Source organism: Danio rerio, chromosome 21, assembly GCF_052040795.2.
Source record: "Danio rerio strain M-AB ecotype USA chromosome 21, GRCz13ab, whole genome shotgun sequence".
Lineage (NCBI taxonomy): Eukaryota > Metazoa > Chordata > Actinopteri > Cypriniformes > Danionidae > Danio > Danio rerio.
Window position 1 is genome coordinate 40,470,001 of NC_141041.1, and position 13,206 is coordinate 40,483,206.

A 13,206-nucleotide genomic window follows, 5' to 3' on the forward strand; every position below is an offset into this window, starting at 1 on the left:
GAGTTATTATTATTATATATTATATATTATTATATTATAATTATTATTATTATTATTATTATTATTATTATTATTATGAAACTATTATGATTAGGAATGTGTTGAAAAAAATCTTCTTTCTGTTAAACAGAAATCGGGGAAAAAATAAACAAGCGGTCTAATAATTGAGGGGGGCTAATAATTCCGACTTCAACTGTGTGTATATGTATATATACATATACACACACACACACACACACACACACACACACACACACACACACACACACATATACATTTATGTTCTTTAACTGCATTATATTTAATCTGCAACAACAATGTGAACTTTCATAAAGATGTTTTTGGCCATTAACTTCTCAATGCATAATTATGCAAATTATGCACAGTTATGCAGATTATGGAGATTTCTCTGCATGAAAGATCCACAAATGGCAGATTAACATGCGGCAGCAAATCTAATATAAAAGGAAATTAATATGAAAGAAATGTGATGATGTGTAAGATGATTCACAGGGCATGTAACTAACCAACATAATAGTCTGTTAGTGAGGTAGTATGACCCAAAGCTTGCATACTCTTCTGTTACACTCTTAAAACGATGAACATTCCAAAAAAAAAAAAAAAAAAAATTAAGTTTTACCATTTTTTTAAAATCTTTTTTTTAGATCTCTAGGTCTAGCAGGATAACTATAAGCTTAGCTCGGCAAAAATAATTGAATCAGATTAGACCATAATTAGCTCCTAGTCATATTGGCTTAGAAATTTGCAATTTGTCATTTTCCGTCAGTCTTACTACAGTGTCATGCATTAAATAGGAAATTTATTGAAATTTTTAAGCGAGATTCAAATGGTCTAATCTGATCTCACCAGACCTAGAAATGGGCTGAATGCATTAAAGATTGGTGAAACTTAACTGTTTAACTCTAGGCGACTTATAAAATGAGCCTATCTCCAAAGAAAAGCAGGCTGTTCCTTAACTGTGTTTCATCTCATTTAAAAAATAGTTTGAGTCAGTGGGTTGTCACAAAGGTTTTGAGTAATCGGATCTGTTTTACAATGTGAATGTAGTTTAAAAAAAAAAAAATAAATGTATTTCTGTGATTAAAAGCTGAATTTTAGCATCATTACTCCATTCTTCACCGTCACATTATCCTTTAGAAACTCTAATATAAGGATTTGCTGCTTAAAAAAAAAAAAAATAAAATAAAATAAAAAAAAAAATATATATATATATATATATATATATATATATATATATATATATATATATATATATATATATATACATTATTAATATCAGTGTTAAAAAACGTTTGGGCTGCATTTTACTTTTGTGGAAACTGTGGTTCAGTACCATTTAAATTGTAATCACTGTTTCCTCATCAAAGATGCATTGAACTGTTTGAGTCAAAGTAAAAACATTGACTTATTTTTAATTTGGCTAAATTCTAATATATTTTGTGGTTTTGAACTTTTCAACAAACAAGCAACACACCAAATTATGAAGCAGAAAAAAATATTGCAGCATGGAAAAAAATGTATATGGAAAAATATACAATCTTTATGAATGATAGTACCAAAAGTAATTGATCAAAATAGAAACCGAACCAGCAGTGTCAGTGATACTTAGGGTGCTTTCAAACCTAGACTTTTGTTTCGGAACCTTTCTCGTTTGCCCAGTTAGCACGGTTCGTTTGGCATATGTGAATCCAGCAATCGCGCTCAGATCTGCGCCAAAACACGTTAATAACGAACATTTAAACACAAGTATTTATGTATATAAGGCATCTGTTTTATGAGAAGTGCTTGTCATATGATATGTGATTGACCTGTATGACTTTACAGTGAAATTTCCTCAAATAAAAATGACATCGTCTGAAACATTCTGTCGTACACCATGTCCACCAAAATGGTACCCTTTTGGCAGTGGAAACGCAAGCCTAATAAAAGTGACCGTTCCATATCGTACTGTACCACTCTGTGGAAATGGGCCATTAGATATTGCTTGACACTATTAGCAGGTTTGGCATGCTGGGAGAGGCGTTGACGGTTCATTCCGCTGCGGTGTCCCCGGATTAATAAAGGAACTACGGCAAAAGGAAAATGAATGAATGTTATGATAAGCACTTGAAGATACATTATACAGTATAACTCAGCATATCTTGACAGCCACAATGAGAGTTTCTCTCGCCATGATTTAACGGTAAATAAAACAGTTGTCATGCCAACTTTCTAATATGAACAGAGGCTTGCCATGCTTCAGAACTTTTCTAATTGGTCCACTGCTTTTGGACCTGACAGTGATGAGCTGTGCTGCATGTGAAAATGTAAGATTTGTCAACTTGACACTGCGTCTAAAAGATTAATGAAGTGAGCATAATGGTAAAACATGTTTGTCAATTGCATGTTGACATTGAAAAACAATAGAAAAGTAGCGCATTGGAGAGAAAAACATGCCGAGTCTGATTCTGAAAATTTAACTTTGAATTGCAGAAATAAATGTAATTTGTAAACTATAGTCAAACAGGTATTTTATTTTGTAATAATAATAAAATAATAATACAAATGTAATTATTGAACCAGTTGTATTATATTTTTGAGCAAACAAACACAGCCTTGGTGAGCAAAATAGGCTTAGTTTAAAAACATCCTAGACTTTTGACCTCTAGTGTATGCCACCCTTTCATTGACAGTGATAACTAAATATAAGTAAAGCTGGCCCAGACTTTCTCCCATATTAAGAAAGAAAAACATACTCTGTGCCCAAAGTCTTTAATGGTTATGAGGTTTTAATGGTTAATTAAATACATTCAGGATGATAGTTGTTCCAGAAATGTATTTACTTTCATCTCTCTGTCAAACTTTTACTGTAATGAAAGATGTTAATAACTTTAATTTAATAACATTTGTTTTTCACAGTTGCAATATTTTAACAAACAGGGAAATTGAATCTAGGATAATATCAAATTAAAAGTATATGTATTTTATCCCCTTGCCATTGGATTACCCATTAAAGTCTAGTTACTTGAGCACTGATGAAGCTACTGTCTCTTGAATGGTACAGCTCATTTAGTCTTTTAATATAGACTAATGGAAGTGAGCTGTGCTGGAGAGTTTCAAAAAGGCTTTGCTGCCTATGGGACTAAATAATTTTCTTGTTTTACGAGTGATTTAAAAGCTCATAGAATTAAAGGTAATTTCTGCGCCACTAATGGCAATAAATGCAAAAATAATAATGACTTTTTTTCAAAGTTACCTAACACTGCCTTATAGGTTACTTGTGCATCTCATATTAAACTATAGGGAAAACAAAAGTATATCAGAGAAACCATCTTAAAAGGCTGTTCATTCTTTCATAATTTTTTCTTTGGCTTAGTCCCTTTATTTTTCTGGGGTCGTCAAAGCTGAATGAACTGCCAACTTTTCTAGCATATGTTTTAAGCAGTGGATGCCCTTTCAGCTGCAACCCAGTACTGGGAAACATCCATACACTTACACACATACACTACGGACAGTTTAGTTTATTTAATTCACCTAGAGCGCATGTCTTTGGACTTGTGGGAAAAACCGGAGCACCCAGAGGAAACCCACACCAACACGGGCAGAACATGCAAACTCCACACGAAAATGTCAACTGACCCTGCTGTGACTCGACCCAGTGACCTTTTTTATGATTGTTGTTTTAAATATTATTATTTATGCATTGGCTTTCATAATTTATTTTCATGACCGATTTTAGTAAAAAAAATAAATAAATAAAAAATTTGTAAAGGGAAAGTTCACACAAAGCTGAATTACACTTTGCAAATTTTATTTTCATTCATGAGTTTTATTTTTGTTAAAGACGAAAGAAGTTATTTTGAAAATATATGCACCAAAATATATAACTTATATCAAAGTCCCTTTGAGGCAAGTCATTTCACTCAGTGGCCAACTTTGAAACGTCTCTCAGGCAGTATGCTTGGGCATTTTGTCTGAATGGGGGGTAACACATTCTCCAAAACTAATGGCCAAGCTTACGATTACATCTCATGTTATGAATGACCAATAAAATTAAACAACAACTGTCTATTTAGTTTCATTTCTAAATGTTCGGATCACACAAAATCTGCAGAAACTCACACCTTGTGCGAACCCTCCCCTGGAGAATTGCCATTCCATAGCAATCGCTGATTGGCTACTGTACTAGAAGGTGGGCTTTATTCACCATATATCGATCACTGATTGGATTCTGTACTAGAAGGCCGGGCTAAATTTGCCATATTGACAGTTACACTTTTCCCCATTCAAAAGTATACGGGTGACATGTCTTGTGTAAATACCAAGTACGCAAAGTTCGGACTTGCGTCCTTGGAAGTTCAGACTTGCCAAGTTCAGACTTGGTAGAACGAACTCCCGAGGACGCGAAGACACAAGGTGGGTACTTCTTCAAATGGAACAGCAGTGTACTTTATAACGTCACTTACCTCACCATGGATTCATCAGTTTCACTGTACATTAACAATAAAATGATTTAATTAATAGTATATTAATATTATAAATCGACATTTTTGATTTAAGAAAATGTACACATATATTCATATAAATGTGAATTAAAATGAGTTATTATACACATGTCTTTAATTATCAGATTTATTAAACTACAATGGTATTCATACACACAATAAGAAATAAAGACATACACGATAAGAAATAAAGATTACGTCAAGCAATTTGGTAAACAAAGACAAACAGCATACAACACGGTAACATAATTAAAGATAATTATAAAAGGTAACAGAATAACACTGCCAAAATAATACACCTGAGAACAAATAATAGATTTATAAGGCCAAAAACTGTCCGTTAGATATTCCCAAGATGTATTAAATATCCTGTTTTAACTACAATGGAGAGATGGGATCCAGCGGTACGTCCGAGATGGCCTGGCCGAAGTAAAGCTGCTCTAGCGGGGGAGCTGATGACGGAGCTCCCGCTGGCAGGCTGGGAGTCGGAGTCCGCATAAGCTGAGCCACATCGTTAAAGAAGCGCTATCTTAGTGAATAAACTGCCGATTCGAGTTCAAAACAACTACATTCTCGCCTGAAAAACTGTTAAATTTTTATTTTGTGACACAGTACAGGAGCAGTTTTAAAACCGTGCGGGTTTCCTCCTCCGCTATTAGAGCTTGCTGGTTAAGCTGCAATGCATTCTGGGATACCTGAGCTTCGCAAGTTCGCACAAAGTCACCTCTCGATGCATCCTTGGCCAAAGAACAGAGCAAGTACACATCCGGGAATTTCATGTGTACTTGGAAAGATGTGAACTTTGAATTAGAACAGTACTTTGGCGACGGTTGATGGCGTTTCACGAGGACACAAGAACGCAAGTACAGACAAGAACGCATATTGAGAAACAGCCTATTATTTTTACTGAGAAATGGATTAAAATATTTAAATTTACATATGTTTGCTGGGCACTGTTCAAATCCATTAACCATTTATTTAAATATATTAAATGTATAAAATCTTTTTTCATTTTCATTGAAACCATTAAAAGCAGGAAAAAGTTTTGTTCAAGAAAAGGTACTTTCAGAATGTTTGGAATATTTGAAGTTTTTTAAGATTGATTGATTTTCTTAAATAACCTTTAATGATGTGGCAGAATGTCCTTGGTTTGATTGAAATCAAGCTGCCTCCTAGAAAATAGCCTGTTTGACTAATGGCCTCTCTCTTCGTTGTTCTCAGGGGAAGTGGTCAAAGTCAACATGTGGCGGATGCTCCTCTGTGAAGCCACCGCTGCGGTGATGGCCAAAGGTTTTGACATTCTGGGTATCAATCCAGTTCAGAGGATGTAAACGGGTCAGCGCCTTCCTCCTCTAAACAAGAGACCTTTTTTCACAAAACCCATCAATGTTCCTGCGGATTCTTAAGGTATACCAAATAAAAGTCATACGGCTGACCGTAACAAAAGCTTTGACTTCCTGGTCATTTCTCTTCACGTAAATGTCATATTAACCTTCCGGACCCTGAAAAACGGTAAAAGTCAATCTTCTGTCCTTTCCATCTCTATAACAAGTCTAAGCTCTAGCCAGGCGATAAGAATTAGGTCGCTTAATTTTTTTACCTCAACAACAGCTTTATTTGTTTTGTTTTTTTTATACCACTTTTTGTACAAAATAAGTCTCTGCTGTCCTTAAAGTGTGTATGTGACAAGGTCAGAATAGTTTTGGATTTTCATTCATTAATTCATTTATTCATTTTCGTTTTAATCCCTTTATTAATCACGGGTCACCACAGTGGAATGAACCTCCCACTTATTCAGCACGTTTTACACAGCTGATGCAATTCCAGCTGCAACCCATCACTGGGAAGCGTCCATAGATTCTCATTCACACACATAGTCTACTGACAGTTTAGCTTACTCAATTCACCTATAGGGGAATTACCAACCTACGTCACATGGGCTTAACTGTGCATACCGGTTGCAAAAAAAGACCGGTTGCAATAGAAATTCAAAATAGAAATTCAAAATACAAAATTTACATTTTACCGTACACCACACTGCTTTTAATGCCAACCGCAGACGTCTTTGGTTAACAGTCATCAGAAGAGCTGAATGGAGTGAGGACTTAATTAAAAGTGCTCGACTCTGCAGATCTCATTTTATATCAGGTAAGTCCACGCTATGCTGAATCATACACATTACTCGTTTTTGATTGCAGCAATGATTACAGCACAACAGTTAAATATGGTGAATATAACTCCGGACACTGAATGCTTAGAATGAAATTTAAAAATGTAAGTTCACAAATCCTGCCGTCCAGGTGCAGTTCGCTGTCAGAATGCAGTTGTTTTGCTTGTCGATGATCATCCATGCCTTGTACAGTTCTGCCTTCTTTCCTTGTTTTTGGCTAGGCGGAACCTCGTTTTTTAGCACTACATAGTTTTGAATCTGGTGATCATGGAACATTATTTCTTGCACATGACCACACAGAACTAAATTGTTGGCATACAAAAAATTGTAGGCCTTTAACTTCTCTCTTGTAAAATCACTTGGAGTTTCAATGAGATGGTTGTATATTTGGGGCTGGATGCTTGGCCATTTTATTTTATCCTATATCCATTGGGAGGGTGTTATCACAAATGGACCTGTCAGTTGAACGCTGCTCACTTTAACATTAATTTTGCAGAATAACTGTGCTTAGCTGTGTGAAACCCCTTCTAAATGTGATTTTTCCATAATAGGTCCCCTTTAAATCCCATAATCTGCATACATTATGTTCTCCATTGACTTCCCATGCTAAAAATCTATTTCCCAATGCATGTCTTTTTCACTCCTTGCGATAGGAACTTATTTAATTTAAGGTTTTTAATAGAGTTCAGTGTTTGTTTTGCCTCCTGCCTTCAGGATGAAATTAATTGGAGGCGATAAATGCAGCGACCGGCCCTGATAATCTGTATGAAGATTAAGAGGAATCATTTCATTCACTCACTGGGGTCAATGGTTATTTACTCACTGGACGTTCTGTAACAGGGGTTTTCTCCATTATTTCAGCTTGGAGATCAAAATTAAAGATGTGGACATTTAATTACTTGGTTAAGTTGTGGTGAGTCCATTAGTTTCCTTCTAAGGACTTTTCAACCCATGGGACAAAGCTGTGGTTTCTAATGAAGCCACAATAAATGTTACTTGTTTCGCATCGCTGGAGGTGGTTGTAGTTCTTTAAAAAAAATCAATAAAAAATCTGAATTATTAGCCCCCCTGTTTTTGTTCCACCCCAATTTCTGTTTAACAGAGAGAAGATTTTTGTCAATACATTTTTAAACATAATAGTTTTAATAACTCATTACTAATAACTGATTTCTTTTATCTTTGCTATGATGACAGTAAATAATATTTGACTAGATATTTTTCAAGACATTTCTATACAGCTTAAAGTGACATTTAAAGGCTTAACTAGGTTAATTAGGTTAACTAGGCAGGTTAGGGTAATTAGGCACGTTATTTTATAACAATGCTTTGTTCTGTAGACTATCGGAAAAAATATATATAGCTTAAAGAAGCTAATAATTTTGTCCCTAAAATGGTGTTTAAAAAAAAAAAAAACTGCTTTTATCCTAGCCGAAATAAAACAAATAAGACTTTTTCCCAGAAGAAAAAAATATTTATCATATTTATATAAATAATTATCAGACATACTGTAAGAATGTCCTTGCTCTATTAAACATCATTTAGGAAAAATAAAAAAGATTTAAAAAATGGGGCTAATAATTCTGACTTCAATAATAGGGGTGTGAAGAGATCTCGGGCTACAAAATCCTGGCAAGATTTTTTTTGTTAATATATAAAATTATATAAAAAAAAATTCCGTTCTCATATCGGCAAAATATTTTGCAGTGTTTGCATGTCCTTTACTGCATATAATTCATAAAAACAGAAGTAAAATAACATTCATTACAAGATGATTCGAAAAAAGCACATAAATCATTTTGCATTGATTTTTTTTTCCTTTAATTGAATAAAAGACTATTTTCCATTTATATATTTTATCATTGAAGACTTCTTAAAAATAGTGTAAAAATCTGGTGAGGCCCACTGCAATGTGACATAGGAGTGTGGTTTTCTCCGCCCACCATATTGATTGACAGGTGCCATGTTTCTATAATAACAAGTATGCACACAGAACATTTTGTTTGCAAATAAACTGGGATTAAAACATCTGTTCCAACTCTCTGTGATTTTTTATAAGTTTAAAATGTTTTTAAAACAGAGTATGTTTGTAATAAAGACAGTAAAATTTATATGTAATTCTTAACTGCTATAATCACCACAGCCGTATGGTGTGTACTGCAAACGGCATATGTGTGAGATTCATCATTTCAGAAAGGCTTGATAAACTCACTTGATATTTTTGATAATGAGCTGCATTTCAGCTTCATCTGAGTCTGTCTCTGTCACTGACTGCTGTTTATCTGATGTAAGGCATGATGAGACGCTGACACGCACGTGGGAACAGTAGGTGAAGAGAAGTGGCTCATTTGCATTTAAAGCCACAGGCAGCAACATAGGCAGATTCTGGAGGCTACAATAAATGATCTGATTGATATTTTGAGCTGAAACTTTATAAACACATTCTGGAGACACCAAAGGCTTATCTTACAGCTTGAAAAATAAGTACCCTTTAAGTAAAAATGGTATTCCATGAAGATATTTTCTAAATTTCCAATCGTAAATATATCAAAACTTATTTTATGTTTAGTGAGGCGCAAAGCCAAACTCTCAGATTCCAGGTTTTTGAATAGTTGTATTTCGACCTAATATTAAAGTATACATCAATGAATCCTCACAAATATGAAAATAATAAATAAAACATGGCATGCCAAGACCAGTTGTACCTTTTCACGATATTTCTATTTATTTAAATAAAATCTGTAACATATTAACAAAACATACAAATATAATTTATATTAGATCTTGCTATAATGAAGTCGATTTTTCATAGTTATGATATTTTGATTACGAAAACCAATGCGTAGCGTCACAGTTTAATAATACAGACTCTATAACAGTGAAATGCAAAGGAAGTATAATACAGTGGTAGCGTTGGAGCCTGACACAGTAAAGCTTTGCAGGTGCCAGGTCTCATATCCTTCAAAACAGTCTTTTTCACACTCTTGAATAAATAAAAGCAAACGTGGCGGCTTGAATCAATGTCACATCGACTGCACACAACAGGGCTAATCTGTCCTCGTGTTATTCAACAGCTGAAGCAGGCTTGCCATGAAGTAGGCAACAATCATGCAGCAGACAAGTTTTCAAAGATGTATATTTCCAAACCGTGTCACCCAGTCCATCCTTTAATGCTTAAAAACAGTGGAGAGTTTGGGAGTCGAGCACTGCGACGCATTGGCTCATTGGATAGTCCTGTAAATAGGATGAGACATTTCATTACTCTGACACTCTCCCTTGTCAGTCTTGATAACACCATGTGCGGTGGCTCTCCTGAAGCACCTCATCACCCTGTTGTTGTTCCCTTTTCTTTCAGGCTGAATGGTCCTTGCATTAAAATAGTCCCGTATAACTCTGAGGTACTTGAACTTTGCTTCATGGTCTCAGATTTTTGGAGTTTGAGCACTCATTTTTCTCCTTTTTTTTGTTTGAGGTGATGTTTGGGGATTTTTAAAAGTTGTCCAGGTTGTATTCTGTTTCTCTTTGGAGTCTTCACTGTGCTTTGGAGTCTTTTGTTTTGTGTCTAAAAGAGTCTCTTATTGCCATCAGCACTGATGAAACCAGATGTCCTTCTACTTTATGATGCCATTCTGGAGTTCGGCCTCTGATTGAAAGAAAAAAAAAAATTGTAAAAATTTAGTATTCATGTTTACTGTATACTGCATCATACAATAAGCAGAATCCCTCAAAGAATAGTTGGCTCCAAAATGAAAAGTTGTTAATAATATAATTAACCCCCAGCCATCTAATATCCAGTTGAAGTCAGAATTATTAGCCCCCCTTTGATTTTTTTTTTTTCTTTTTGAAATATTTCTCAAATGATGTTTAACAGAGCAAGGAAATTTTCACAGTATGCCTAATAATGTTTTTTTCTTCTGGAGAAAGTCTTATTTGTTTTATTACGGCAATGTAAAAGCAGTTTTTAATTTTTTTAAATCCATTTTAAGGTCATTATCATTAGCCCCTTTAAGCTATATATATATATATTTTCGAGAGTCTACAAAACAAACCATCGTTATACAATAACTTGCCTAATGAAACTAACCTGCCTAGTTAACCTAATTAACCTAGTTAAGGCTTTAAGTATCACTTTAAGCTGTATAGAAGTGTCTTGAAAAATATTTAGTCAAATATTATTTACTGTCATCGTGGCAAAGACAAATTAAATCAGTTATTAGAAATGAGTTATTAAAACTATTATGTTTCGAAATGTGTTTAAAAAGTCTACTCTCCATCAAACGGAAATTAGGGAACAAAAAAAACAAGGGGGCTAATAATTCAGGGTTGACTAACAATTCTGACTTCAACTGTATGTATATTTTACTAATATATACACTGGCCACTTTATTATTTACACCTGTCCGACTGGTTTTAACACAAATTTCTTATCAGCCAATCACATGGCAGCAATTCAATGCATTTAGGCAGGCAGACAAGGTCAAGACAATCTGCTGCAGTTCAAACCGAGCATCAGAATGGGGAAGAAAGGTGATTTAAGTGACTATGAACGTGGCATGGGTGTTGGAGCCAGACCGGCTGGTCTGAGTATTTCAGAAACTGCTGATCTACTGGGATTTTCACGCACAACCATCTCTAGGGTTTACAGAGAATGGTCTAAAAAAGAGCTAATGGCATCTCCCTTTGGTATGAGAATAGCAGTGTATCTGACAAGAACACCGTTAAGAGGATCATAAAGTCAGCTGAAAGGTCTGTTGGAGTCAAAATGACATCTATCAAGGAACTCTTTTAACGACGCTGTGTGTCTAGGGCAAATAGCATTTTAAGGCATCCAACCCACCCTGGCCATAGCTTCATGCCATCAGGCAGGCGTTACAGAAGTCTGAGGAGCAAATCAGTGCGGTTTTGGGATAGTTTTTATCCTGTCATTATAATACTTTTGAATAATACCATTTCTTAAACACTATTGAAAGCTAGTGTGAAATAATAAATCATTAAATAGTTAAACTAGCATAAATTGATAATATTACAACTATTATAACAAATGGTGAAATAGGTATTTAAGTTATTCTCTTTAGAGATTTTTAAAATTGGGTTATATCTTAAATTATAAAAGCTGATTTATTATGTTAGGATTGTATGGTCTTTATATAGTGACAAATTTTTATGTTCTCGTTGGATCTGGTGCAACGTAATTTCGTTCTGCATTACAATTTCATTGTGATGTTTTGAACAACAAAAATAAAGGAAACTGAAACTGAAGTTAATTTTTTGAGTGTATCGTAGTGAAGTAAACTATTCCACAAACTGCCAGTCTACTCAAAAAGCCCAGTGCATTTTGGAGAAAAAACAGAAAGAGATGTACTGCTTAAAATTGTCACATATTTCTAAGCCCAGATAGTCACATTGTAAAAGGCTTCTTTCCTAATTGAAAACACAGATTCATGTCCCCAACTGACCAATCAATATACAGCAAAAGGCAGTTTACTTTCTTTGACAGGACAAATACATGTTACAGTCTGAAGGAAGAAAAAAAAATATTGTCTCCATTTTCCTGCACTCTCAAATGTGCCAGCTAGACAAGTCTTAGCCGGTGGAGGTATTACAGTTTGTCTCAATGATTGTGCCGCATGTTTGTGCTGTCACAACACATCCCTGAGAACACATCTCAATTTTCGATGACAACGGTTTTCTGTATTACAGCCCCGTGTTTCATTGATTCGGCCCTAAAATATGAATCTGTAGGGGCTCTTGCAGACCAGCAGTGGCTTGCAGGGAACAAATTGATTGTAAAATAAACTAAATCTTTGAGCCAAAGCAACTCTTTCTCCAATAAACTCTCATTTTTAGCTTCTGCTGTTGATTTTATTTGAGATTCACATATCATGTTGAATGCAAGCAGCTATATTAGAACAGAGGAATTTTAGCGTGCAGCTTTAGAGGGCACCTATGATGAAAATCATCTTTTTAAAGCTGTTTGGACAGAACTGTGTGTAGGTATAGTGTGTCCACAGTCATATTGGGGTGATATTAAAACAATAAGTATCTTTTTTTTTTAAATTTCCTGTTGTTAAAATAGGATCCAAATCCCTTTCATTTTGAGGCCGACCACAACTTGATGTTGGAGTGCGGTTTCCCTGCCCACCATATTAATTTGTCTCCGTAGTACAAGTCAGGGCGTGCACAAAGCAACTGGGAATAACAGATCTGTTCAGCTCTCTGTGATCATCAGTCATCATCAAATGTGATCAAGAATGAGTTTTACAAGTTTAAAACATTTTTAAAACAGTGTGTAACATAACGGATATCTATACAGCAGTGGATATTAACATGTATCCTGTCACATTTGCCTTGCAAAAACCAAGCGCGCTCTGTGTGTGTGTGTATCTGTATGCGTAAACTTTGTAACAACATTGTGTGTGACTCATCGTTGCTACTCCACAACAAATGCATCAAATACTCATTGGGAACGTTCTTACTGTATATATATATATATATATATATATATATATATATATATATATATATATATATATA

General features: G+C 34.7%; 2 protein-coding genes across 5 annotated transcripts in view; one reads left to right on the forward strand and one right to left on the reverse strand.

The window, feature by feature from the left end:
* The window catches only part of rars1 (arginyl-tRNA synthetase 1), a 51,469-nt gene extending 45,518 nt beyond the window's left edge, over positions 1-5,951 (forward strand). For all 3 annotated transcript variants that reach the window (XM_087299330.1, NM_200048.1, XM_087299331.1), the window contains 1 exon segment: positions 5,727-5,951. In XM_087299330.1, coding sequence (XP_087155456.1) covers positions 5,727-5,836 — 110 coding nt within the window. In that variant the 3' untranslated portion in view covers positions 5,837-5,951.
* A 3,420-nt stretch (positions 5,952-9,371) lies between these two features.
* si:dkeyp-23e4.3 overlaps positions 9,372-13,206 on the reverse strand; it is a 152,462-nt gene continuing 148,627 nt past the window's right edge. For both annotated transcript variants that reach the window (XM_087301743.1, XM_087301745.1), the window contains exon 14: positions 9,372-10,315. In XM_087301743.1, the coding sequence (XP_087157869.1) occupies positions 10,204-10,315 (112 nt within the window). In that variant the 3' untranslated portion in view covers positions 9,372-10,203. The remainder of the gene's footprint in view (positions 10,316-13,206) is intronic.